Source organism: Pomacea canaliculata, linkage group LG1 (genome assembly GCF_003073045.1).
Source record: "Pomacea canaliculata isolate SZHN2017 linkage group LG1, ASM307304v1, whole genome shotgun sequence".
Lineage (NCBI taxonomy): Eukaryota > Metazoa > Mollusca > Gastropoda > Architaenioglossa > Ampullariidae > Pomacea > Pomacea canaliculata.
Window position 1 is genome coordinate 3,153,137 of NC_037590.1, and position 26,776 is coordinate 3,179,912.

Consider the following 26,776-nt stretch of genomic DNA (forward strand, 5'->3'; position numbering starts at 1 on the left):
TTATTTATCAGAGTTTCAGACTGGTGCATTTGTGAGTAAACAATCTTACTGAAACGTCATAAGGTCACGTGACGTCACGTGAAACAAACGAAAGAGTCCAGTGTAATTTCTCTTATCAAACAAAACATTCTACTAGAAGCCTTAAACTTTTCCCACATGAACAGACATGAAAATAGTCGAGATTCACATTGATCCTACTCTTTACGAGTTTCTAAGCAGTTTTATTTTCCCTTGAGTATCCCTTTAAATGGTACCTTTAAAAGGTCACATGCTTTTTATTTCTAGACACCCACAGGTCAAGGATGAACGTGTCCTGGCAAGCAAATGACAATGTGCTTCTAATCATATATAATCTTTGCCCATCGAGTTTTTATTCGGTTTGTCATCAGTACGTCGTATTCCGGGCTGCATTCTTTTGAAAAAAATAAAGATATATATATATACACTAGTGAGGCTCTAGTTTTAAAATTGAACTGAAATGGCAGATCTTGGGAGCTTTTTTTCAAACCATTTGAATGAAATCAAGGTAAAGTATTCTTTGTTTCATTCCTTCATTCAGTCCACAATGTACAGAACCTGACGAAGAAACTCTTTAATTATTAGCTTAGATGAAACAATTACCTGCACTAAATTACTGAAGGTTTGATTAACATCTTTTTCTCACGCAAGCGCTTCAGCATAAAATTGAAACCTCGTAATGATAATATTATTATAGCTGTTATTGCCAGATAAATAAATAACAGCAGTACGGTGACGAACTGGCAATACTTGTGTCGGTGAGAATCGTGAGTTCAAAGTTCGCATCTGATGCACATAATATATCTGTTGATTCTGCACCAGTGTATGAGGCTGAAATAGCTTGACATGTCAACCAACTCTAACCTTTTCCCTCCCTTCCACCTCCCAGAAAAAGAAAGTGAGGGTGTGGCAGCAAGTAATAGCACCCACAGACTCTACTTCCCTCCCTTATTCCTTGAACATTTTCTGCTGACATTTCCTTTTAGACTATTTGTTCGTATTCCAGGCCACGGTGGCTGTGTTTGCTGTCACATTTGCGATTGTCAAGCTGATCACCTTTCTGAACAAGAAGCAGTACAACCTGCCCCCAGGTCCCCGCAATGTCCCTCTTTTGGGTTACCTCCCTTTCCTCGGCAAAGCTCCGGCCCTGACCTTCGGCTCCTTGCGTGACATGTACGGCGACGTGTTCAGCATTAACATGGGCAGCTTTCCTACCATCGTCCTCAACGGGATGGATGCCATCAAAGAAGCTCTTGTAACGCGAGGCGATGATTTTTCGGCCAGACCAGCTTTCACCTCCGCTAAACTACTGAACGAGGGCAGGAATTTCGGATTCGCTGCTTTTGGACCCATCTGGAAAGCTCACCGGAAAGTTGTCAGGCATGTGATGTACGCCTTCACCAACGCCAGAAATAATCCTATTGAGGACATTGTAGTTACGGAGGTCGACACCATTGTCGATGAGTTCGTTGCTCATGGAAATAAACCATTTTATCCACGGGTGACCATCACCCTGGCAGCGTCGAGCATGATCTACCAACTTTGCTATGGCCGACATAGAAATATTCGCGAAGACCCAGACTTTGAAAGCACTCTGATTAACGCCCAGGAGTTTGGAAAGTTCAATGGTCCCGGGAACCTCGTTAATGTCATGCCATGGCTCCGTCACATCATGCCTTGGAGAGTCAGCAAGTTTCTAGAAATCATAGATTCGGGGCTCAAACGGAGAACAAGGAAGGTCGAAGAACACAAAAAGACATTTGACGAGAACCATCTTCGGGACATCACTGATGGGCTGCTCCATGCAGCCAACCATCTGTCTAAAGAGGAGAAAGCCGTCGGACTGGACAGCACTCGGGTCATTGAAAGTCTGGACACTATTTTTGGAGCTGGTGGGGGCACAGTGTCTTCCTTCCTTGACTGGAGTGTTCTTCTCATGGCAGCGTACCCTGAGGTCCAGGAGAAGGCATTCAAAGAGATAGAGAACATTGTTGGACTAACTCGCTACCCGTCCCTCACTGACCGTTCCAGTCTACCCATGGTAGAGGCTGTCATCTACGAAGTGTTTCGCTTCGGTAGTCTAGTTCCACTGGCTTTGCCTCACGCCACAATCTGCGACACGACTGTACAAGGCTACGATGTTCCTGAAGGAACGGTGGTTCTGATCAACCTCTATTCTGTCCTCAATGATAAAGAAACGTGGGTAGACCCCGAGAAGTTCCGACCAGAGCGTTTCCTGTTGGACAACGGTCAGCTGGACAAAGTCAAGGCTGAGCAAGTGATCGTCTTCTCCCTGGGCAGACGACGATGTGTCGGCGAGTTTCTTGCACGCATGGAGGTCTTCCTTGCCTTCACCACCCTCATCCAACGCTGTCGACTGTACAAGCCACCCGGGGTACCCGGCTACACATTCGGAAAAGTGTTCCGACTTGCATGTATCCCAGAACCGTACGAAGTGTGTGCTGCTCGAAGAGAGTAACAGAAGCGATGTGTTGCCTCTGGACTTTGATTTATTAATTTTTTTTTTTGTTTATACATTTTGATTTGTAATTTGATTTTTTAAATCAGGTCAAAAGTAACCTAAGTGCTGCTACTGACTTAAACGAATGCATATGATATTGAAAACATGTAACTTTGACAATTTTCTAACACATTACGAAATAATTTCCTGCATTCGAATGTCTGAATCGCTCTTGAAAGTGTGTATAGTGACAGCAGACAGTTTTGGAACATGTGTTACAAAGAGATTCATGTGCAGATGTTTACTCAGGAACTGCTTGTGGGATGGTTTGACTTCCATAGCCATGTATTTATCTAAATAATATGAATCCAGAAAATATATATAATAAACTAGAATTCTTTTAGGCCATGATTTATTTAGATGATAAATTTATGCTGCAGGATGATGATGATGATGAGAAGAGAGTAGGAGTAGGAGTAGCAGTAGTAGGAGGAGTAGTAATCAAAATAATGAAATACATTTCTGTTGCAGATTTAATTTTTTTTTTTTACACAGATTAGAGGTAGTGTAGACGATACTTTTGGCGCTCCTATAAATATTAAATTTGTATTAGTTGCTCATGTGTGTGCTTGTCTTTTGAACTTGTCCGTCTGTTCGTCTTGACACGTGTAGTGACGCATGGACCTTGAGGATCGTGGGCTTGAGGATAGTCTCCGGATCCTGTACATTTTTCTCGGAATGTGAGACATAAAGGGTCAGAGTGTCTGTCTGTGTGTCTGTCTGTGTCTGTCTGTCTGTTACTTCATCTTTTAGTTCGTGCTATTTGTGGTCTAGCGAAAATTAAAAAAAACAAACTTTACAGCATTCAACATGGCAATGTATTAGTCACAGTCTGCAATAAACACTCATACTCATACAAATTAGGAAGAGAAAAACTTTTTATTCTTCCCTCTCATTTGAAAGTCTACAAGAGCAAATTTAACAAATGTAGCCGTCTCCACGATAAAACCTGTGGATAGTTGATGCATAACACATTCCTAATTTTAAACAACTCTAAGCTTAAAATCTTTTTAGATAATAAGTTTTATAAAAACATGGTGCACAGAACGAATTTTTAATAGAAAATTTTAAAAAATAAAATTGTTTTAAATAAGACAAAACTGCTTAAAGCCAGACTTTCAGTATGAACCACATTTTCTGTGCACGCATATGTGCAACACATAAATGACATCGGAAGGACTTTTGCAGAACATTTCTAAATTAGCTTCTTAGGAACAGTTTTAAGTTTGAGAAAATGAAAGTAGCCTTTAAATGTTTAGTTTTTAACGTCTCTGATTCTTGAGGTTGTGTAGTCACCATGACGTGGGTGTTGAGTTCAGCTCAGTCATATGAAATTATTTACTCTTGTAGACCATTTTGGCTGTCGAGCTTGTAGATATTGTCTTCACTACCACAGAATGCAGCGAAGAAAGTTGGTGAAGCTCGTGACATTCGTGACAGGACTCCTCATGGTCTATTTTCTGTTTCTTGGAATCCCGTAAATATTCCCCGGTTTCTTGGGGGCGTTGCTTCGTTTCTGTTTATTAAGTATTCCCCTTGCAATCTTGAAAAGGCTGTTCTCACGGGCCTTCATATTGAGTGTGGGAGCGAAAATCATTCTCGCTCGTGGAAATCTTTGCTTATGTTGTTTCCATCTGGCACTAGCATTCTTGGTAGCTCCGATGTACTTCAGCTTTCTCTTCTTGGCTTTCTTGACAAGGGTTTTCATTGAAACCTGGCGTGGCTTCATTTCCCAAAGTAACAGCAAACGTCTGCAGTTAACAACAGACAACATAACAATTGGCAACATAAATAATGTAATGATGAACTCCTCGTGCAAAGATGGGAAGAAAGATTGAGTGTACATGTGTGTGTGTGTGGCGATGAGTGATGTTTCTCGAGCTTGTGATGCACAGCGCGGAAATGATGTACATGTAGTCTTATAAATAGTTCAAATAACTGCAACGTCAACAGTTAAAGCTATCATAACAGCAACTTGTTTACATACAGCAGCATATAGCACTCTGTATAGCAGGACTCCACCAGTCAAAAAGTACGTGAAAATATGATTTTCTCAAATCAAAGGTTACATAAATTGCTCTAATGTCACACACTACCTTGATCGGTTGAGAACCTCTCGGTGTCTAGACTAGAGGATATCTTGGCCTCAGCTCCTTTTATTCTCTCCAATCTAGTCATTCTTACTTTAACCGCGAAAGTAAAAAAAGAAAGTGGAAAATCCCGATCTTAATAAGGCTCGGGTGCATGACATAAGCCGGGTATCAGATGTAACTTTTTCCTTACAGAGAAAAACCACCTTCGCGCCCCCCTTGTAAGCACGTCCCAAAGGTTGAGAACCGCTGACCTACGTGTTGCAAGCTTAGTAGCTGCGTGGACACACAAGGTCCTTTGTTGCTCAAGACTTGCAAACTCCCTAAGGTGTGGTTTATTGTAACCAGCCAATCGCCTCTTACAGCCATAAACACAGGTGTTATCTGGTGCTGACAGCGGGTATCTCAAGTCAAGCGCTCTAATCATGCGTCTTACGTGAGCGTTTGTGTCAAGGGTCAGAATGTGTAACTCCTTATTTAGGCCATGCAACTCAAGGATCACCATAGCATGACAGCAGTGTAAGTAACTGCTTCGTAAGTCAATGGGATGCATGATTATATATGCATGCGCAAAGTAGGTTGTAGCGACTGGTATGTCGTCTGCTGAGTCAAGTACGCAATAATAATGAGAGTAGCGCTTTTTCCAGCGATTTTCTCAAAGCGTTTGCAGAAATGATATAGAGAAGTAAATCACCAACCACCATGCGCTTCATATAGAACGGACACGCTCACTTTTACTACAGAAAACCCGCTCATACGAGTACGTACAGGCGCTCATAGTCAGTGTGAATGAAGCTGTTCCGAGAAGCTGGACTTATAGCTGGTAAGAGAATCAGAGTGACGAATGCTGACGGGAAGTCTGTTCCAAGCTGATGGAGCTTGGTAGGAGAAGGACCTCTGTCAATTCATTGTTGTCTTCTATAGTTATAGTGCATGGGACTCGATCGAAACTAAAGTTTTGAAAAAAATCTGTAGCCATCTCGCGGCACTTGGAGAGGGGATGTCGATGGAGAAACAATTTAAAGAGCCTAGTCACCTTGCGGAAATTAACTAGGTTTTTACTTCCCTTCCTACGGGACCAGTCACCTTTCGGTGACGGGTGCAAACACTAAATTGTGCCTGCTATGAATACTAACAAGTTCGGGGACTAAGTCACCCGCCGTTGTGTCTGTTTTGCACTTGCGTGACCAGATATGATCGAGGGCGGAAGGGGTGCAGGGTGGAGGGAACAAAGTACTGTCACCTGTATACACGCTACCTTATACAAGCGTTCCCACTACGCTTTCTTTCTGTGGCCATAGCTGTGTAAAAGAGGTACATATAAAGCAAATCATGGGAAGTCATTCGCTTTGACAGGGAGCTAAAGCAAGACAGCAATGAATCTAAACATAAGCAAACGTACCCGCTTTTATTTCCACAGACATGCTGCTCCTCTCTTACATCCATTCTAGACAGACGACGATGTGTGGGAAAGTTTCTGGGGCGCATGGAAGTCTTGGCCTTCACTGCCCTCATCCAACTTAGTTTAACTCACAGACTACCCGGAATGACTGAGTATACTCAGGAGTAAATCTTAAGACTCGTGGATTTTTTTAACAGACAAATGGCATTGTTTCATTCAATCAGCCCTTTCAGTAAGCTGAATTTGTAAGTTAGTTTTCAGTAGAAACAGGATCACAGTAAATGTCTTGCACTTGCACAGGATAACTGAAGACAAGACTGTGAAGACATGTGAGGTCTCCGTGCTGTCAGTCAAGCTAATGACAAACTACTGATTGCAGCTTTGCCCTCAGTACATAAGGGTACATTAATATCCATTGCAATCTTTGTTATAAAGGGTTTAGGTAGGACATCTAGTCGTTAAAAAGAAGATAACATCAAAATCGTTTAAGGCGCTGTTACAAGTACTTTTGTCTGCTATTCAACATACTCTTATGCGGGTGTAAAATAGATGCAAGTGTACAAGAGAGACAACCCGACATCATATCATAATTTTAAAAAAATTCTTTGTAGTAAAGTCTGTCAAACGGTTCATATGTTTCATGGGAAAGATTATGCTTTTGATAACATTAATGAGGAAATTAAAGATGAAGATAGCAAAAGAGGGAACGAGGGAGAGAGAGAACAGAGGGTAAGGATTATAAGCCTTTTGAGTCAGAATGTGACCCAGAAAAACAAGAGACATAAATGGTACCTTTAAAAGGTCACATGCTTTGCTCTCCTAGCCACCCACAGGTCAAGGATGAACGTGCTGTCGCAAACAAAGGACAATGTGCTTCTAATCATATATAATCTTTGCCCATCGAGTTTTCATTCGCAGTTTGACATCCTACGTAGTCATCAGTAGTCGTGTCCCGGGCTGCATTCATTTGAAAGATTCAAGATATATGTACATCTGTGAGTGAGGCTCTAGTGCATTTTTAAGGATATCTGTGAAACCTGAATATACTAAGAGTTTTGAACTGAAATGGCAGATCTAGGGAGCACATTTTCAAACCATTTGAATGAAATCAAGGTAAAGTATTCTTTGTTTCATTCCTTCATTTAGTCTACAATGTACAGAAGCTGAAGACGAATATCGTATTTGCTTAAATGGAATAATTACTTGCGATTAAATACTGAAGGTTTGATTAACATCTTTTTCTCACGCAAATGCTTCAGCATAAAATTGAAACCTCGTAATGATAATATTATTATAGCTGTTATTGCCAGATAAATAAATAACAGCAGTACGGTGACGAACTGGCAATACTTGTGTCGGTGAGAATCGTGAGTTCAAAGTTCGCATCTGATGCATATAATATATCTGTGGATTCTGCACCAGTGTATGAGGCCAAAATAGCTTGACATGTCAACCAACTATAACGTTTTCAGCAAGTAATAGCACCCACAGTCTCTACTTCCCTCCCTTATTCCTTGAACATTTTCTGCTGACATTTCCTTTTAGACTATTTGTTCGTATTCCAGGCCACAGTGGCTGTGTTTGCTGTCACACTTGCGGCTGTCAAGCTGATCACCTCTCTGAACAAGAAGCAGTACAACCTGCCCCCAGGTCCCCGCAATGTCCCTCTTTTGGGTTACCTCCCTTTCCTCGGCAAAGCTCCGGCCCTGACCTTCGGCTCCTTGCGTGACATCTACGGCGATGTGTTCAGCATTAACATGGGCAGCTTTCCTACCATCGTCCTCAACGGGATGGATGCTATCAGAGAAGCTCTTGTAACGCGAGGCGATGATTTTTCGGCCAGACCAGCTTTCACCTCCGCTAAACTACTGAACGAGGGCAGGAATTTCGGATTCGCTGCTTTTGGGCCCATCTGGAAAGCTCACCGGAAAGTTGTCAGGCATGTGATGTACGCCTTCACCAACGCAAGAAATAATCCTATCGAGGACATTGTTGTTACGGAGGTCGACACCATTGTCGATGAGTTCGTTGCTCATGGAAATAAACCATTTTATCCACGGGTGACCATCACCCTGGCAGCGTCGAGCATGATCTACCAACTTTGTTATGGCCGACATAGAAATATTCGCGAAGACCCAGACTTTGAAAACACTCTGATTAACGCCCAGGAGTTTGGAAAGTTCAATGGTCCCGGGAACCTCGTTAATGTCATGCCATGGCTCCGTCACATCATGCCTTGGAGAGTCAGCAAGTTTCTAGAAATCATAGATTCGGGGATCAAACGGAGAACAAAGAAGGTCGAAGAACACGAAAAGACATTTGATGAGAACCATCTTCGGGACATCACCGATGGGCTGCTCCATGCAGCCAACCATCTGTCTAAAGAGGAGAAAGCCGTCGGACTGGACAGCACGCGAGTCATTGAAAGTCTGGACACTATTTTTGGAGCTGGTGGGGGCACAGTGTCTTCCTTCCTTGACTGGAGTGTTCTTCTCATGGCAGCGTTCCCTGAGGTCCAGGAGAAGGTATTCAAAGAGATAGAGAACGTTGTTGGACTAACTCGCTACCCGTCCCTCACTGACCGTTCCAGTCTACCCATGGTAGAGGCTGTCATCTACGAAGTGTTTCGCTTCGGTAGTCTAGTTCCATTGGCTTTGCCTCACGCCACAATCTGCGACACGACTGTACAAGGCTACGATGTTCCTGAAGGAACGGTGGTTCTGATCAACCTATATTCTGTCCTCCATGATAAAGAAACGTGGGTAGACCCCGAGAAGTTCCGACCAGAGCGTTTCCTGTTGGACAACGGTCAGCTGGACAAAGTCAAGGCCGAGCAAGTCATCGTCTTCTCCCTGGGCAGACGACGATGTGTCGGCGAGTTTCTTGCACGCATGGAGGTCTTCCTTGCCTTCACCACCCTCATCCAACGCTGTCGACTGTACAAGCCACCCGGGGCACCTGACTACACACTGGGAAAAGTGTTTCGACTTGCATGTGAGCCGGAAGTGTACGAAGTGTGCGCTGCTCGAAGAGAGTAACAACAGCGATGTGAGTTGCCACTGGACTTTGATTCATTCACTTTTTAAAGACATTTTGAGTTGTAATTTGATTTTTTAAATCAGGTCAAAAAGTAACCTAAGTGCTGCTTCTGACTTAAATGAATGCATATGATATTGAAAACGTGTCACGTTGACAATTTTCTAACACATTACGAAATAATTTCCTGCATTCCAATGTCTGAATCGCCCTTGAAAGTGTGTATAGTGACATCAGACAGTTTTGGAACATGGGTTACACAAAATCTTGTTTCATGATTCATGTGCAGATGATTATTCAGGAACTGCTTGTGGGACGGTTTGACTTCTATGGGCATGTATTTATCTAAAAAATATGAATCCAGAAATTATATATAATAAACCAGAATTCTTTTAGGCCATGATTTATTTAGCTGGTAAATTTATGCTGGATGATGATGATGATGATGATGATGATGATGATGATGATGAGTAATTACAATAAAGAAATAGAAGTCTGGCGCAGCTTTTACTTTTTTAAAAAACATATTAGAGGTAGTGTAGACGATAATTTGGGCATTCGAATAAATATTAAATTTGTATTAATTGCTGATGTGTTTGTTTGTCTCTTGAGCCTGTCTGTCTGTTCGTCTTGACACGTGTAGTGACGCATGGACCTTGAGGATCGTTGGCTTGAGGATAGTCTCCGGATCCCGCAAATTCTCTCGGTATGTGGGACATAAAGGGTCAGAGTGTCTGTCTGTGTGTCTGTCTGTGTCTGTCTGTCTGTCTGTCTGAAGAAATGATAAGGGGAAGACTAGTATTGAAAGTTTAATTGACACTTTGTCATTCCTTCATGCTCACGATTTACTTTTATTCATGCAAATTAATATCGAATGATTAAATGAGCCAAATAAAATCCTTCTGGACAAGATTTTATTATATTTGTTACATTTTTACAAACAAATCAATTAATAAAAGTGCATACAGCAGTAATGTATTGTAACAAATATTTAATTTATACTTTTTTATTTGTTCGTCTCACTGCGAGTCTTTTGAATTAGTAACTTTTCTGTTTCTCTCTCTTTTATCTCACTCTGCATCAGAGCAAGCATATTATAGTAAATGTGTAAAATTGTAAACTAACGCCAGTACAGTTGAAGTCCAAAGACACTAATCAACACCACAATACCTAAATTCAAACACTTGCACATTTTCCAAATAATCACATCCAACACTATGCGTCAAATAAAATGACAAAACTTTAAATTAAATGCTTTAAATCAAGAAAAGATGCTATCAGACGCTATTTAAAAATGTCTGGGATGCTTAAAGCTGAAGACACCATAGCTTCGGTGCTGCAAGATATTGTGGACTATATAGTTGATGGAGCTTATTGTTTAACACGAGGTCTCCTCCTTCTTTCGACTGCACACAAGTAGCCGCTTGTATTGGGGGCATTGCTAGTTTTCTGTTTATTATCAAGGGATCCTTTTTTGGCAGTTTGAAGCATAAGGGTCTTTGCCAGTTTCATATTTGGTACTGGAGTGAAGGTTATTTTACTTCTCGAGTAACGGGGCGTGTGATTCCAGGCTCTAGTTGGTGGAACCTTGGAAACACGAACGGATTTCAGGCGTCCTGCCTTAGCCTTGTCAAGCAGGGCCTGTAGGGTCCCTCGGCGTGCCTTCATTTTTGTTTCTGTGAAGAACAAGAGCAAAAGTAGCTGTTATTATTTCAACTAATCAACTAAGCTTAATGATCTGCCTACAGAGCAGTGGGGGAATATACTGAGCTGTGCCAAATTATTAGAAAAATCCCACCATACTTGTTCTTTAAATAGTGATTGCTGTGAATATTCTACTTTTTTAATCTCTTTTCGTACTGGTTGGAGGAAATAAACACATTTGAAATCAGAATTATAAGTAATACCAATAAGATAAAAAAAAATCATAAACACTGGGTTTATAAATAATATTGAATAAATGAAAAAAATACTCCCGGCACAACGTGTAAGCAACATCTGAAAACATATATCATGTTTTTTCTTTAATTAAATATGAATTTTATTACTACTATCCCTCGCACTAACCTGTAGGGTCAAGACTTCCGCAGGTGTCGATGTGTAATACTTGAACGCTGCTCTGTGTGTAAAGTTCTAAGGGATACCGTCGGCTCAACTGATTATATTGACTATGATCTGGTCATTCCTATTTTAAGCGCGAATTTTCCAGAGCACAGATCAAAGAAAGTGGAAAGTCCCGATGAGATAAGCCCTGCTTACAGGCTCGCCACATTGTGCTCAGAGAAAGATATGCTCATGATTACGTGCGCGCGCGAGTGTTGATCTCCTTTAATAGTTATTTGAGCTCTAACGACGCCACGATGAACATTTCTTTGACAATTTTATCACGGTATGTCACAAAGCGGCCTATGGTTCCCGTAGCTAGCTTTGTATAGAGTTTCTTCTCTATTGTCAACAGAAATAATGTAATGATGAAGCAACGGCTGTTTCATGGTTTTCGTGTTTTCTTACATTACCTCCTCGTGCAAAAATGGGAAGAATGGTTGAGTATAGACGTGTGTGTGTGTGCGCGCGGGTGGCTGCAGGTAAGTGTTCCAGAGTGAATGATGTTTTTGAGCTTGTGTGCATAGCGCGGAAATGATGTAGTCCTATAAATAGTTCAAATAACTGCAACGTCAACAGTTAAAACTATCATAACAGCAACTTGTATACATACAGCAGCATATAGCACTCTGTATAGCAGGACTCCACACGACAAGTCAAAAAGTACGTGAAAATATCATGTTCTTAAATCAAAGGTGAAATAAATTGATATAATGTCATACACTACCTTGTTCAGGTGAGAACCTCTCAGTCTCTAGAGGATATCTTCGCCTCAGCTCCTTTTATTCTCTCCAATCTCGTCTACGTCACCGCGAACGTAAAACAAGAATGTAGAAAACCCTGATTACTGCATTGCACATGCATGGGTCACCCACAGGTGGAAAAATCGACGATCCCCTACGTGTTGCAATCAAGGGAGCTGCGTGGACGCACTAAGTCCTTTGTTGCTGAAGACTTGCAAACTCACTAAGGTGTGGTTTATTGTAACCAGCCTATCGCCTCTTGTAGCCATAAACACAGGTGTTATCTGGTGCTGACAGCGGGTATCTCAAGTCAAGCGCTCTAATTGCACGTCGCACGTAAGCGTTTGCGTCAATGGTCAGAATGTGTAACTCATTTATGCCATGCAACTCATGGATCATAGCTTTTACTATGATCTGGTCATTCCTATTTTAAGCTCGAATAATCCAGAATAAAGATTAAAAAAAGAAAGCGGAAAGTCCCGATGAGATAAACCCTGTTTAAAGGACTGTGCAGATTTTTTAAAAGAAAGATATGCTCGTTATTACGTGCGCGCGAGGTCTTAGTCACCTGATCTCCTTGCATTACTATTCATTTATCTTTCAAATTTCTCGTCGTATCAGTAAAGTGGGAGACGGATTATGAGAGACTTGCAAAGTAGCACTTGGTCACAAATTTAATGGTGTTGCTATGCTAAATGCTGCTTAGCCTGGCCATTGCTGCCGCCTTTATTGTAGTAATGATGGAGATTTCTGCCGTCCAGTTGCCATTTTTGGACAGGGTACATCCCACATACTTGAACCTGTTGATCTCTTGCAGTTGTTCAGAGATCACCATTCACTAAAACTCCATTTACTGTGTTATTTGAGCTCTAACTCGACGCCTCGTGAACAGTTCTTTGACAGGGAATGTCAGCTCGGTATGACACAAAGCGGCCCTATACTCCTCCAGGAGTAACAAGGAGTAAACTAAACTAAACATGCCACAAAGCTTCACCCAAGACTCTGTCAAACGCCTTCTTAAAGTCAGTGAACTTTGTGGAAGAAATCTCATTGCTGCAGGGTTTTATTTAAGGACAGGTTTGTTCTTTTGCATTGTCTAAAGCCAGCCTGTTCTTCTACTGAAAGGGTTAAACAGGCCGATGGTTTTGTAGCTAGCTTTGTATAGTTTCTTCTCTTGAGAAGACCTCCAGTAGCACATGGTCACACATTACTGGCCTGACTTGGCCGGACGTTTTGACCTTATATTGAACTTTACAAGTGCAAAGTCAGTTTATAATGGAGACATTGGATTCATGCTGGATTTGCGCTCACAATGGTACAATGCTGACCCACGTGAGCCCAGTATATAACCCCAATCGCAGTCATCTCAGTACGATCATATCCAAGTATATTGGCCCAATACTCAAAGAGCAAAGTCGATTTTATATTGGGCCGACATTGTCGAGAAGTTGAATATATATAGGATTTAATACTGCCAAGATTTTGCTACAGTGTTAATCGGTACAATGTTGACAAAATAACGGTACAATTCTGCTCAGAGACTATTGTTGAAGAACCCCTTGCTTATCAATCTTTCCAGCCTTATCTGACCTAGTCACCATGGCAAGCTAGCATGATGTACCAGCTCTGCTATGGTGAAACAAAAACTATGTTCGGGAAGATGCAGATCCTGCTGACACTTTATGAAATTATGACGGTTTATAAAATCATTATCAGTATCTATCTAAAACTCTCACATTCCATGTAAAAGAGTGGTCGACAAGCGACATCTATCATCCACTAAGAAACAAAGAGAATCAGACACAGACACACGATTTCGAGCTGGTTTACCGGGTACTAGCTGATTCCAGGTCCACCCCTATGAGGTCACACGTGGAACGTGGCAAAAATAGACAAGGTCAAGGCTGCGGGTTACAGACATGGAACCTGCATGAACTCTCTAGCTTATCTGTCTACAGACCAAACCCACACGACAGATGTGTGACACAATGGGCCTAAGGTCAGAAGATTGTGTTTTGTATGTCATGTAGTTGCAGTCTACATTGATACATGGCAACAACAACATTCAGCTGTCACTCACAGCTCTCCGCGAGAGAAGAAGGGAGGAAGGTTGCAGTCGGTGAAGCGTGACCCAGTTAGCACACATCGCTGTTGTTTGTAGGTCAGGTCAGACTTATATAAGGTTCCTGCAAGTGTCATTCGCTCAGACCGAGACTGCACGCTTGTTGTTCTGTCTTTCGTCGACACTAACAAAGGTGCAAACACAGAAACCTGTGAAAATGGTGGTTGGCTTTGAGAGCAGCATCTGGAATGTCTCCAGAGAAGTCAAGGTAAGTGTTATTGGCGTTGTTCGTCGCTATATTCTTCTTCATTTTCTTATCCTTGTCATCATTATCATTCTTTTGCCTTTTTCTTCTGCATTTTTACCGTTTTCATCTTTATTGAAAAATAGTTAATATATTGCTATTCTAAACATATTCACACATTCGGTGTTGTTATTCCAGAAATGACACCGAATCTGTTCATAGCTGATAGTTGTAAGGCGGATCATAATAGTCACTCCTGCGGTTCGTAGGAAGCAGTGTATATATATATTCATCGAGAAAACATTTCCATCTCTTAAATTGGACGCTGAGAGTTTGTTTTTGACACTTTGTGCACAGAATACTTAAAATGTAAGCCCCATTATCCAAGATAGGTGTTAAGGAGCCGTGTACCTAGTCGGTACACCTGCACTGTCTGTCTGGGTACAGGGTGTTGCTACAGGTTTATGCAACACCTGCGATGTCTGGTGCAATGTTACCTGAATACAGACCACAGACTACAGACTACAGACCCAATATGATATCTTGCCCTATGGAATAGCGAAAGCAAAAGTCTTGAAAACCACAGAGGATATTGCTGTTTTCATAAAAAAATATTGAAAATGAGAAATATTTGAAGACATTTAGACAAACACACACTAATATAAATAAAACGGAGGACCGATGACAGGAATAATAGTTTGCGTCAGTATCTAAGATGCTTCTGTCTGAACTTTGCAGGTGACAGCGGCAGTGTTTGCTGTAACACTAGTTGCTGTGAAGTTAATGAGCTCATTAAGCAAGGGACGCTACAAGCTGCCGCCTGGCCCCAGGAACTTGCCCTTAGTGGGTTACCTCCCGTTCCTTGGGAAGCACCCCACAGTTGTCTTTTCTTCTCTGCGGAACATTTACGGAGATGTGTTCAGCATCCAAATGGGCAGCTTCCCGGCCATCGTACTCAACGGGATGGACGCCATCAAAGAAGCTCTTGTAACCAAGGGAGACGACTTTTCCGCCAGACCACCGTTCACCACCGCCAGACTCCTGAATGAGGGCAGGAATTTTGGATTTGCGGCCTTCGGACCCATCTGGAAAGCTCACCGCAAAATTGTTAGCAATGTCATGTATGCCTTTAGTAACGCCAGAAATAATCCCATTGAGGACATCATTGTGTCGGAGGCCATCACTGTTGCTGAGGAGTTTGCTGCCCACGGAAACAAACCTTTTCAGCCTTCCGACGCTGTCACCATGGCAGCGTCTAGTTTGATTTACCAGCTTTGTTATGGACGAAACAAAAACATTCGAGAAGATCCAGACTTCGCTAGTACTCTGAAAAATGGCAAAAAGTTTAGAGAATTCACCAGCACAGGAAATCCCGTGGACGTGATGCCGTGGCTCCGGTACATCATGCCATGGAAGGTCAGCACCTTTCTAGAAATCACAGGTGCATCCCTTGTCAGGAGAACGAAGAAGGTGGAAGAGCACAAGAAAACATTCGATGAGGAGCATCTTCGGGACATCACTGATGGACTGCTCCATGCAGCCAATCACCTGTCTGATGAGGACAAAGCTGTGGGGCTGGACAGTACTCGAGTCATTGAAAGCATTGATACAATTTTTGGAGCCGGTGGCACAACAATTGCTTCATTTCTTGATTGGAGTGTTCTGCTCATGGCGGCTTTTCCCCAAACCCAGGAGAAAGTATTCCAAGAGATAGAGGACGTTGTCGGTCAATCCCGCTACCCGTGTCTCGCTGACCGTTCCCGTCTACCCATGGTTGAGGCCACCATCTATGAAATTTTTCGATTTAGCTGTCCAGTTCCTTTTGCTTTGCCTCACGCCACAGTCTGCGACACAACTGTACAAGGCTACGATGTTCCTGAAGGAACAGTGGTTCTGGTCAACCTCTATTCCGTTTTCCATGATCAGGACACGTGGGGAGACCCCGAGAAGTTCCGACCAGAGCGTTTCCTGTTGGACAACGGTCAGCTGGACAAAGCCAAGACCGAGCAAGTGATCGTCTTCTCCCTGGGCAGACGACGATGTGTCGGCGAGTATCTGGCGCGGATGGAGGTCTTCCTGGCCTTCACCACCCTCATCCAACGCTGTCGACTGTACAAGCCACCCGGGGCACCCGACTACACACTGGGGAGAGTCTTCAGACTTGGTTGTGACCCAGAACCGTACGAAGTGTGCGCTGCTCGAAGAGAGTAACTTGAATAATGTTCTTTGTTAATGGGTACCGTTCTCTTTACAATGTAAGAGGGGCTTGACAGAAACACCAAAAACTAAAATTTGGATCATCATCGTCGAGATGAACATTATTTACTTTCTTGTAACTTAAAGCTTGTTTTATAAATCATGTATGAAAGTTAAATAGTGTCTGGCTCCATTGCTATCGTTTAAGGCGTATGCCATTGAAAACGTGCCCAGTGTTGTAATTCACTGAAAAAATATATGAAATAAAGTAGTTTGAAAGTACATTAATAGTCATTATGAACATGTTATAATGGTTGATGAGATGATTTTACTTTTCCCTACTTTATGTGTTGTCGAAATTCTAATATTACAGCACGTGTTCATGTAAACACTAATTTTGTATCACAGGGTTACTCTAGTTTCTCACTCACTCACTCACTCACTCACTCACTCACTCACTCACTCACTCACTCACTCACTCACTCACTCACTCACTCACTCACTCACTCACTCACTCACTCACTCACTCACTCACTCACTCACTCACTCACTCACTCACTCACTCACTCACTCACTCACTCACTCACTCACTCACTCACTCACTCACTCACTCACTCACTCACTCACTCACTCACTCACTCACTCACTCACTCACTCACTCACTCACTCACTCACTCACTCACTCACTCACTCACTCACTCACTCACTCACTCACTCACTCACTCACTCACTCACTCACTCACTCACTCACTCACTCACTCACTCACTCACTCACTCACTCACTCACTCACTCACTCACTCACTCACTCACTCACTCACTCACTCACTCACTCACTCACTCACTCACTCACTCACTCACTCACTCACTCACTCACTCACTCACTCACTCACTCACTCACTCACTCACTCACTCACTCACTCACTCACTCACTCACTCACTCACTCACTCACTCACTCACTCACTCACTCACTCACTCACTCACTCACTCACTCACTCACTCACTCACTCACTCACTCACTCACTCACTCACTCACTCACTCACTCACTCACTCACTCACTCACTCACTCACTCACTCACTCACTCACTCACTCACTCACTCACTCACTCACTCACTCACTCACTCACTCACTCACTCACTCACTCACTCACTCACTCACTCACTCACTCACTCACTCACTCACTCACTCACTCACTCACTCACTCACTCACTCACTCACTCACTCACTCACTCACTCACTCACTCACTCACTCACTCACTCACTCACTCACTCACTCACTCACTCACTCACTCACTCACTCACTCACTCACTCACTCACTCACTCACTCACTCACTCACTCACTCACTCACTCACTCACTCACTCACTCACTCACTCACTCACTCACTCACTCACTCACTCACTCACTCACTCACTCACTCACTCACTCACTCACTCACTCACTCACTCACTCACTCACTCACTCACTCACTCACTCACTCACTCACTCACTCACTCACTCACTCACTCACTCACTCACTCACTCACTCACTCACTCACTCACTCACTCACTCACTCACTCACTCACTCACTCACTCACTCACTCACTCACTCACTCACTCACTCACTCACTCACTCACTCACTCACTCACTCACTCACTCACTCACTCACTCACTCACTCACTCACTCACTCACTCACTCACTCACTCACTCACTCACTCACTCACTCACTCACTCACTCACTCACTCACTCACTCACTCACTCACTCACTCACTCACTCACTCACTCACTCACTCACTCACTCACTCACTCACTCACTCACTCACTCACTCACTCACTCACTCACTCACTCACTCACTCACTCACTCACTCACTCACTCACTCACTCACTCACTCACTCACTCACTCACTCACTCACTCACTCACTCACTCACTCACTCACTCACTCACTCACTCACTCACTCACTCACTCACTCACTCACTCACTCACTCACTCACTCACTCACTCACTCACTCACTCACTCACTCACTCACTCACTCACTCACTCACTCACTCACTCACTCACTCACTCACTCACTCACTCACTCACTCACTCACTCACTCACTCACTCACTCACTCACTCACTCACTCACTCACTCACTCACTCACTCACTCACTCACTCACTCACTCACTCACTCACTCACGACTCAGTCATTTGAACACACCACCTTTCAGTCTTCAGACCTCGTCTTTAACCACCAGGCTATACAGCCGTTAGCAACTAACGTGTCTAAAGTTCGTGAAAAAGTCAAGTTCGCCGTTTACAACAATGAACATATCCGCTGAACCGAGACGCACACGCCCCAGAACCGGTGACGTCATCGACAACGAGGCTGCTGTTAACGAAGATGACTAGTGCACGACGGACCACAAACACCCTGCTACTGTCCCCCTAGGTCCCTCCAACTGCCAGGAACACACACGTCACACTCAATGGAGTGAACAAGATCGGAGTGACAGACGGCAACAACCTACCCGATCCTCTCCCCTCCAGACATCATTGTACGCGTGGTCAGAGTTGCCTGCCCAGTCAATGGAGGACATCGAAAACGGACTACAGTACCCTACAAAGAACACCTACAAGAAATGAGTGACAAGATGGCCGGCCCTCCACAGTTCATGACAATTGCTATCCCATAATGTCGAGGGACTTTGTGTGGACGGCAAGACACAAGCAAGACAAGGGAGAGAATAAGTTCCACTGACCCAGTGACTACGCGACACGAGGTGTCCGTGCTAACGGTCACCAGGACACAGCACGGGACTCACCCGTGAAAATATTTCACATCTTCAACTGCGACATCGACGGTTTGCTCGTGAAAACACACAATCCTGGCTTTGTACAAAGCATTAACGTGTTTGTTATTGTGTCTTACAGACATTGCTGACGTCAGCAGTATACTGCAATGTTTCTCTGACTTCCAACGATACTTCAGTCCTGCTTCGACACTTACATCGCAAGGAAGAGCTGCCGGCCGATATCCTTGTTTTTAGTAAAACATGTATTTAATAAGTTTTTGCATAGACTGCAGTGTACGGTTGACAATTTGATTTTATTGCAATTTGACACCGAGTTTAACCAGACAAGTTCTGGACTTAAACCCACAGATGAAACGCAGGGTTCGGAGACAGACAAGGAGGAGATCGATCCTTGGCCCAGAACCGGATCCGCTGGTATGGTTGCGGCACTAGGAGGACAAAGAAGACTAAAAAGATAAGTGGGTTTGTGTGTGTGTGTGCTGCTTCCACCATTTTGTAAGTCTATGATCATGTTGAAAGCACAGTTACATCTGGACTTACAGGTCTACCACAGAGACGTTAATATTCCAATACCACTTCTACCTACCACAGCGTTCTCATGGCAACCTACTATTTCTACCTACGCATCTGGTTTTGTAACATCATTTCTCATCTCCATCTCTTCCCCAGAAGCACATTTTCCCGAGTTCCTCGACCATCTCACCGGAACATGGAGATGAAGCTGAGTTTGTAAGGTGGCCAGTGACAAATCACTGTCATGTGACCCCCAGCTTTCATGCTCGTTGACCAACGGTGACCTCGCCCCCAGTTCTGTCCATTTTTCACGGTTCCTCAAAGCCCCATGGGGAGTTAATCACACCAGCGCTGTCCACACTTTCCATGTATCCTCCTCCCTGTATCTTTCCTCTTCTTCGGTATTCTCTTCTCCACTTTTCTTATTGTTTGGGCATCGTGGTGTTGATTCCCTCTCCGATTTAAAACAAATGATATCACAGATGGTTGGCCTCTTCGAAAGTGAGACGTTTGCGATTTGTTTGTGGCTGTCGAACCTTTGCAGTCAGATGTTCCGAAATGTTTGTAAAGGAGACATGCAGGACATATAAGTCACAGGGCAGAGACATTCATTTCGTCCTTTTCAGTTCGGAAAAGAATTAACTGCAGCTGATATAAATTGCATCAAGCCTTATGAAACTGATATAAAGCCTTGTGCTTACTACTTCATAGCAGCTCTCAGTTCCACGTTCGCTTGGCCCAGTGACAAGAAAAAGCTCTTCTAGGAGCCTAGAGCCAGTAAACCACTCACAGTTAGCCCACTCAATGTATCATCATCGTTATTTCCTAAGATAGCAGTGTCATAATCCACTTACCAGAAATTGGTCATGAAGCCTTTGTTGAAGCGAGACATTCGATGAGATAAAATCTGAGAGGAAGGGGAACTGCCAGGGTCGAGACTGGAACTGTTTTCCCGTCAGACAATGTTTCAAAGTACAGCACCCTTTCCTTTCTTTAGCAACCAGTAGGCGAGAGAAACAACAAATGTTTAGCTTAGTCTCGGGATTTTTTCTAAACCAAGTACCTCTTTGACAGCGCCATCGTTAGGACAACAAGGAAAGGACTTTCTTTGAAGTTATAAGTTGTCGGTAGCCGTGAGATCAGATCCCGTCCCCAACACACCTTTTTTTTTTTTTTTTTTTTTTTATTACCTTCTTTTCCGTACTCCCACCCGGCTAGCCTCTTGGTGACAAATTATGGGTAATGATCAGTAATGGCTATTCGATGGCCCTGCCACCCGCTCAACAAAGCTGGGTGAGGTCGGGCATGCGCACAAGGGTTGTTAACGCAACGGTGCGAGGCGGAGCGTGGCGGGTGGGTCACGTGATCGGAGTGACAAATGAGCAGCGAGGGCCCCGTGGGTCCCTGTGGGATCACCAGCAACCGCAGTTTTTAATTTAAAGGTATAAACACTTGAACTTTTCACCTTTCCAAATTTCCGAACCCACAGTCCGAACACTTCCACTGTCACAACACATCTTATGTTCCTTCCGACCATTCAATTCCCCCTCCCCCCTAAAAAAAAATCTCCAGTTGAAAATGACACCAAGTCTCCACTTGAATATAACACAAAGTTTCCACTTCTAGGTAACACAAATATGTCCACTTGAAAGTAACACAAAGTTTCCACTGACACCGATGCTCTTCCTGAAGTTAATTCTAATTCAGCTCTGGTTGGTGAGCCCGAGGCGGATACGATGAATAAGCGAAGATCAAACAACAAAAGTGAGAAAAAAAAACCCCACAAAAACCTGGAGAAAAAAAGTCTTTAGCTAAATGGCAAGTTCAAAACTTAACTAACATTCTTCAAACATTAAACACACGCTCACCGAACAATCAACAAAGATACACACTCACCTCAACAGATACAAATCTGGTCAGGATGTGCCCAGTCCAGTCAAGGCTAACCTCCAATTCTGTTCAGGACTTGTTAAATAACACAATTCTGTTCAGGACTTGTTAAATAACACAAATCTGTTCAGGACTTGTTAAATAACACAAATCTGGTCAGGATGTGCACAGTCCGGTCAGGACTACAACACCAAGTCGGTTCAAGACTTGTTGCAAACAAAACGTCCGGACACACTGATGACACCGAGGAGACTGTTACTTCTCCCCGCCCCCGTCAAGGAAAAACTCACACAGCAACATCCCAAACACTCAAACACTCTTTCCTTTGTTCTTCGAACAAAACAACCTATCAACACCAGTTGATTAAAAAAAAACAACAACAACAAAAAAACAAAGCCCGGCCGGCCATCCCTGTGTGGCGCGCACTCAGACAGTAATTGCTGTCTTTCAACCTCCCCCTTCCAGTTACTTTTTCCCTGTCTCCTTCCTAGCTAAAAAAAAAAAAAAATTACAAATTATAGCGCAGCAGGTTTGTGACATACCTCAATCTCATTTATTATTACTTTCTTTGTTTAAACGTCTGGTCAAACAGATTTCTCAAATCATGAAGTGGAGTCATATCTGGCGTCCTGTCGGTAGAGGTTGTTGCTACTAATCCACTGAAAGACTTTGCAACTTACATATCTTGTATTATTTTAATTTTAACATAATGATTATTTAAAATTGGAACGTTTGTAGTTAAAAATAATTTTTTGTGCATCAACACTCTTGGCCAAACAGACAACAACAACAAAAAAAAAAAAAAAGGAAAAAAAGAAAACAATGTCTAAACTTTTGACATAAAGGCACGAGAGTGATTAGTGTTCATGGAGTGGTGAAATACTAAATTAAGGATGAATGAAAACGGTCCAGCTGATATTCAGTCTGCATCAAACCTTTAAATGTCATGTCAACATCATCTTGTGTGATAATGTCTGTGGACTGCCACTTGACGAGGAGACAAAGAAGGAAGATAAGCAACATGGCTGTCCTGACAGTTCCTATATTTCCGGATGGGTGACGTCACCGACGCCAGGAGTCACGCGACGGGGAGTCTGCTAAGGGGGGTAGGGTGGACAGGCAAGGGGGAAATGATTCACGACCAGCGGGACAACTTTGTCGTGCCTAGAATGTGAGTCGCCACCCAGACTCCTGCCAGTTCTGGGCATTAATGCAAAGTTACCTGTTGTCTAGCAAGCGAACACGCACGCACGCAGATCCTTACAAATGAATTTCCATCGCTACTTTTCTTGTTCAGATGTAAGTACCAGTCATGTAAATTTTTCATGGTTATGACAATATTTATTTACTGTGTGCTGCACTCGTCAACAAGAGTTATGCGTTAAAGCAAGAGTTGTCGTTGTTGGGGTGGGGTGTGTTTGGGGGAAAGCGGGAGGAACACACAGAGGGAAGAAAACTTCACTGTCTCAGACAGGCGGGAATCGAACACTGGTTCTGCGCGGTAATTAGGCTACTCTACACCGACTGGTAAGATATTCAGTGTCTGAGCGTTAGTCCTGATAAACGCGTGCTCAGGATGACTAACAATGAGACGCCTGCACCCTAACATTACCTCTAATACTCCACGGCAACCCCATCCTCCACAGTGGATCTCCATAGGACTGGTGCGAGGCAGGGCAAAGATTACCAACAGACATGCTTTGGCTTCATTGCACTTGGAATTTTGAGCTCAGAGGTTTGTAACTTGTGTCGAAAGTTGTTGCTTCTCTCCTCGACTGTCATCAGGACTGCGAGTGCTTGAACTTCGTGCTGTCCACGAGTCGTCAGGACACATTTTTGTCTCCTTCTGGCAGTCGTTGTTGCCCAGTACAAGTTCCATGTTGTAGCCAAAGCTGGCTAGTTTGACGAAGATTGGAGCTTCTTAGTTTTTCTACTAAGTTTTTAAGTTAAAAAAAATTCTGCCAAGTTTACGGACTGCTTTCGTAACTCAATGGCCCTAAGGTCAGAAGATTGTGTTTTGTATGTCATGTAGTTGCAGTCTACATTGTTAGATGGTAACAGTAACATTCAGCTGTCACTCACAGCTCTCCGCGAGAGAAGAAGGGAGGAAGGTAACGGTGAAGCGTGACCCAGTTAGCACACATCGCTGTTGTTTGTAGGTCAGGACAGACTTATATAAGGTTCCTGCGAGTGTCATTCGCTCAGACCGAGACTGCACGCTTGTTGTTCTGTCCTTCGTCGACACCAACAAAGGTACAAACACAGAAGCCCGTGAAAATGGTGGTCGGCTTTGAGAGCAGCATCTGGAATGTCTCCAGAGAAGTCAAGGTATCGTATTATCGCCATCTTCTTCTTCTTTTTCTTCTCCTTGTTATTATTATCATTCTTTGCCTTTTTCTTCTGCTTGTTTCTTTTTTGATCTTTATTGACAAATAGTTAATATATTACTATACTAAACATGTTCATACATTCGGTGCTGTCACTCCAGAAATGACACCGAACCTGCTCATGGTTGATAGTTGTAAGACAGCACACAATTTTTACGAAAATTCTCGTTGGAAGCAATGTATATATATATAGTCATCGAGAAAACATTTCCATCTGTTAAATTGGACGCTGAGAGTTTGTTTTTGACACTTTGTGCGCAGAATACTTAAAATGTAGGCCACATTATCCAAGATAGGTGTTAAGGAGCCGTGTACCTAGTCGGTACACCTGCACTGTCTGACTGGGTACAGGGTGTTGCTACAGGTTTATGCAACACCTGCGATGTCTGGTGCAATGTTACCTGAATACAGACCACAGACTACAGACTACAGACTACAGACTACAGACTACAGACTACAGACTACAGACTCAATATGATCTCTTGCGCTATGGAATAGCGAAAGCAAAAGTCTTTTGAAAACCACAGAGGATATTGCTGTTTTCATAGAAAATATTGAAAATGAGAAATATTTGAAGACATTTAGACAAACAGACACTAACATAAATAAAACGGAGGACCGATGACAGGGATAATAGTTTGCGTCAGTATTCATCTAAGATGTTCCTGTCTGACCTTTGCAGGTGACAGCGGCAGTGTTTGCTGTAACACTAGTTGCTGTGAAGTTAATGAGCTCATTAAGCAAGGGACGCTACAAGCTGCCGCCTGGCCCCAGGAACTTTCCCCTAGTGGGTTACCTCCCGTTCCTTGGGAAGCACCCCACAGTTGTCTTTTCTTCTCTGAGGAAAATTTATGGAGATGTGTTCAGCATCCAAATGGGCAGCTTCCCGGCCATCGTACTCAACGGGATGGACGCCATCAAAGAAGCTCTTGTAACCAAGGGAGACGACTTTTCCGCCAGACCACCGTTCACCACCGCCAGACTCCTGAATGAGGGCAGGAATTTTGGATTTGCGGCCTTCGGACCCATCTGGAAAGCTCACCGCAAAATTGTTAGCAATGTCATGTATGCCTTTAGTAACGCCAGAAATAACCCCATTGAGGACATCATTGTGTCGGAGGCCATCACTGTTGTTGAGGAGTTTGCTGCCCACGGAAACAAACCTTTTCAGCCTTCCGACGCTATCACCATGGCAGCGTCTAGTTTGATCTACCAGCTTTGTTATGGACGAAACAAAAACATTCGAGAAGATCCAGACTTCGCTAGTACTCTGAAAAATGGCCAGAAATTTAGAGAATTCACCAGCACAGGGAATCCTGTGGACGTGATGCCGTGGCTCCGGTTCATCATGCCATGGAAGGTCAGCACCTTTCTAGAAATCACAGGCGCGGCAGGTGTCAAGAGAACAAAGAAGGTGGAAGAGCACAAGAAAACATTCGATGAGGAGCATCTTCGGGACATCACTGATGGACTGATCCATGCAGCCAATCATCTGTCAGATGAGGACAAAGCTGTGGGGCTGGACAGTACGCGAGTCATTGAAAGCATTGATACAATTTTTGGAGCCGGTGGCAGCACAATTGCTTCATTTCTTGATTGGAGTGTTCTGCTCATGGCGGCTTTCCCCGAAATCCAGGAGAAAGTATTCCAAGAGATAGAGGACGTTGTCGGTCAATCCCGCTACCCGTCTCTCGCTGACCGTTCCCGTCTACCCATGGTTGAGGCCACCATCTATGAAATTTTTCGATTTAGCTGTCCAGTTCCGTTAGCTTTGCCTCACGCCACAACTTGCGACACGACTGTACAAGGCTACGATGTTCCTGAAGGAACCGTGGTTCTGGTCAACCTCTATTCCGTTTTCCATGATCAGAAAACATGGGGAGACCCCGAGAAGTTCCGACCAGAGCGTTTCCTGTTGGACAACGGTCAGCTGGACAAGGCCAAGACCGAGCAAGTCATCGCCTTCTCTCTGGGTAGACGACGATGTGTCGGCGAGTATCTGGCACGGATGGAGGTCTTCCTGGCCTTCACCACCCTCATCCAACGCTGTCGACTGTACAAGCCACCCGGGGTACCCGAGTACACACTGGGGAGAGTCTTCAGACTTGGTTGTGACCCAGAACCGTACGAAGTGTGCGCTGCTCGAAGAGAGTAACTTGAATAATGTTCTTTGTTAATGGGTACCGTTCTCTTTACAATGTTCTCAGATGTTGTGGCTGACTTAAGTGGAAATATATAAGATGTAAGAGTGGCTGAACAGAAACACCATAAACCAGAATTGGGATCACCATCATCATCGAGAATAGCATTATTTACTTTCTTTTAACTTAAAGCTTGTTTTATAAATCATGTATGAAAGTTAAATAGTGTGTGGCTCCCTTGTTGTCGTGTAAGGCGTATGCCATTAAAACGTGCCCAGTGTTATAATTCACTGAAAAAAATATATCAAATAGTTTGAAAGTACATAAATAGTCTTTATGAAGTGTTATAATGGTTGATGTGGGTAGAAGACAATTTTACTTTGTTTACGTATGTGTAGTCGAAATTTTTATTTTACAGCACGTGTTCATGTAAACACTAATTTTATACCACAGGGTTACTCTAGACTTATTATACAGCAGATGTATCTCGTAGGAGTGTATACAGCGTACACACACACACATATATATATTGAAATAAACATGTATTAAAATATTTGTCTAACATCATGTACGCCTCTCTTTTGAAATTCACTTTACTTACGACTGAATGCATTTCTAGTTCATGGAGAACCAAACCTGAAAGTCCG

The 26,776-nt window shown here is 43.4% G+C and overlaps 4 protein-coding genes and 2 long non-coding RNA genes across 7 annotated transcripts; 4 read left to right on the top strand and 2 right to left on the bottom strand.

Annotated features, from left to right (window-relative positions):
* The first annotated feature begins 393 nt into the window (after positions 1-393).
* Positions 394-4,024, top strand: LOC112560115 (cytochrome P450 1A1-like). The gene is made up of 2 exons (XM_025231705.1): positions 394-526; positions 1,025-4,024. The coding sequence occupies exons 1-2, from the start codon at positions 479-481 to the stop codon at positions 2,495-2,497; spliced, it is 1,521 nt and encodes a 506-aa protein (XP_025087490.1). The 5' UTR covers positions 394-478; the 3' UTR covers positions 2,498-4,024.
* LOC112560133 lies at positions 3,400-4,794 on the bottom strand. Its single transcript, XR_003098479.1, has 2 exons — positions 4,636-4,794; positions 3,400-4,290 (listed from the first exon to the last, which is right to left on the bottom strand). It is a non-coding gene; the product is annotated as an uncharacterized LOC112560133 (long non-coding RNA).
* A 2,135-nt stretch (positions 4,795-6,929) lies between these two features.
* Positions 6,930-9,966, top strand: LOC112560099 (cytochrome P450 1A1-like). 2 transcript variants are annotated; one of them, XM_025231693.1, is made up of 3 exons: positions 6,930-7,144; positions 7,597-9,079; positions 9,357-9,966. In XM_025231693.1, exons 1-2 carry the CDS (start codon positions 7,097-7,099, stop codon positions 9,067-9,069), a joined length of 1,521 nt encoding a protein of 506 aa, XP_025087478.1. In that variant the 5' UTR covers positions 6,930-7,096; the 3' UTR covers positions 9,070-9,079; positions 9,357-9,966. The 2 variants fall into 2 exon arrangements, with proteins under 2 accessions (XP_025087478.1, XP_025087471.1); XM_025231686.1 differs by having other exon boundaries at positions 7,597-9,653.
* On the bottom strand, positions 9,964-11,887 carry LOC112560139. Its single transcript, XR_003098480.1, has 2 exons — positions 11,135-11,887; positions 9,964-10,743 (listed from the first exon to the last, which is right to left on the bottom strand). It is a non-coding gene; the product is annotated as an uncharacterized LOC112560139 (long non-coding RNA).
* A 10-nt stretch (positions 11,888-11,897) lies between these two features.
* Positions 11,898-16,699, top strand: LOC112560085 (cytochrome P450 1A1-like). Its single transcript, XM_025231661.1, has 2 exons — positions 11,898-14,243; positions 14,958-16,699. Exons 1-2 carry the CDS (start codon positions 14,193-14,195, stop codon positions 16,428-16,430), a joined length of 1,524 nt encoding a protein of 507 aa, XP_025087446.1. The 5' UTR covers positions 11,898-14,192; the 3' UTR covers positions 16,431-16,699.
* A 5,790-nt stretch (positions 16,700-22,489) lies between these two features.
* On the top strand, positions 22,490-26,696 carry LOC112560095 (cytochrome P450 1A1-like). The gene is made up of 2 exons (XM_025231673.1): positions 22,490-23,929; positions 24,671-26,696. The coding sequence occupies exons 1-2, from the start codon at positions 23,879-23,881 to the stop codon at positions 26,141-26,143; spliced, it is 1,524 nt and encodes a 507-aa protein (XP_025087458.1). The 5' UTR covers positions 22,490-23,878; the 3' UTR covers positions 26,144-26,696.
* The last annotated feature ends 80 nt before the right edge of the window (positions 26,697-26,776 follow it).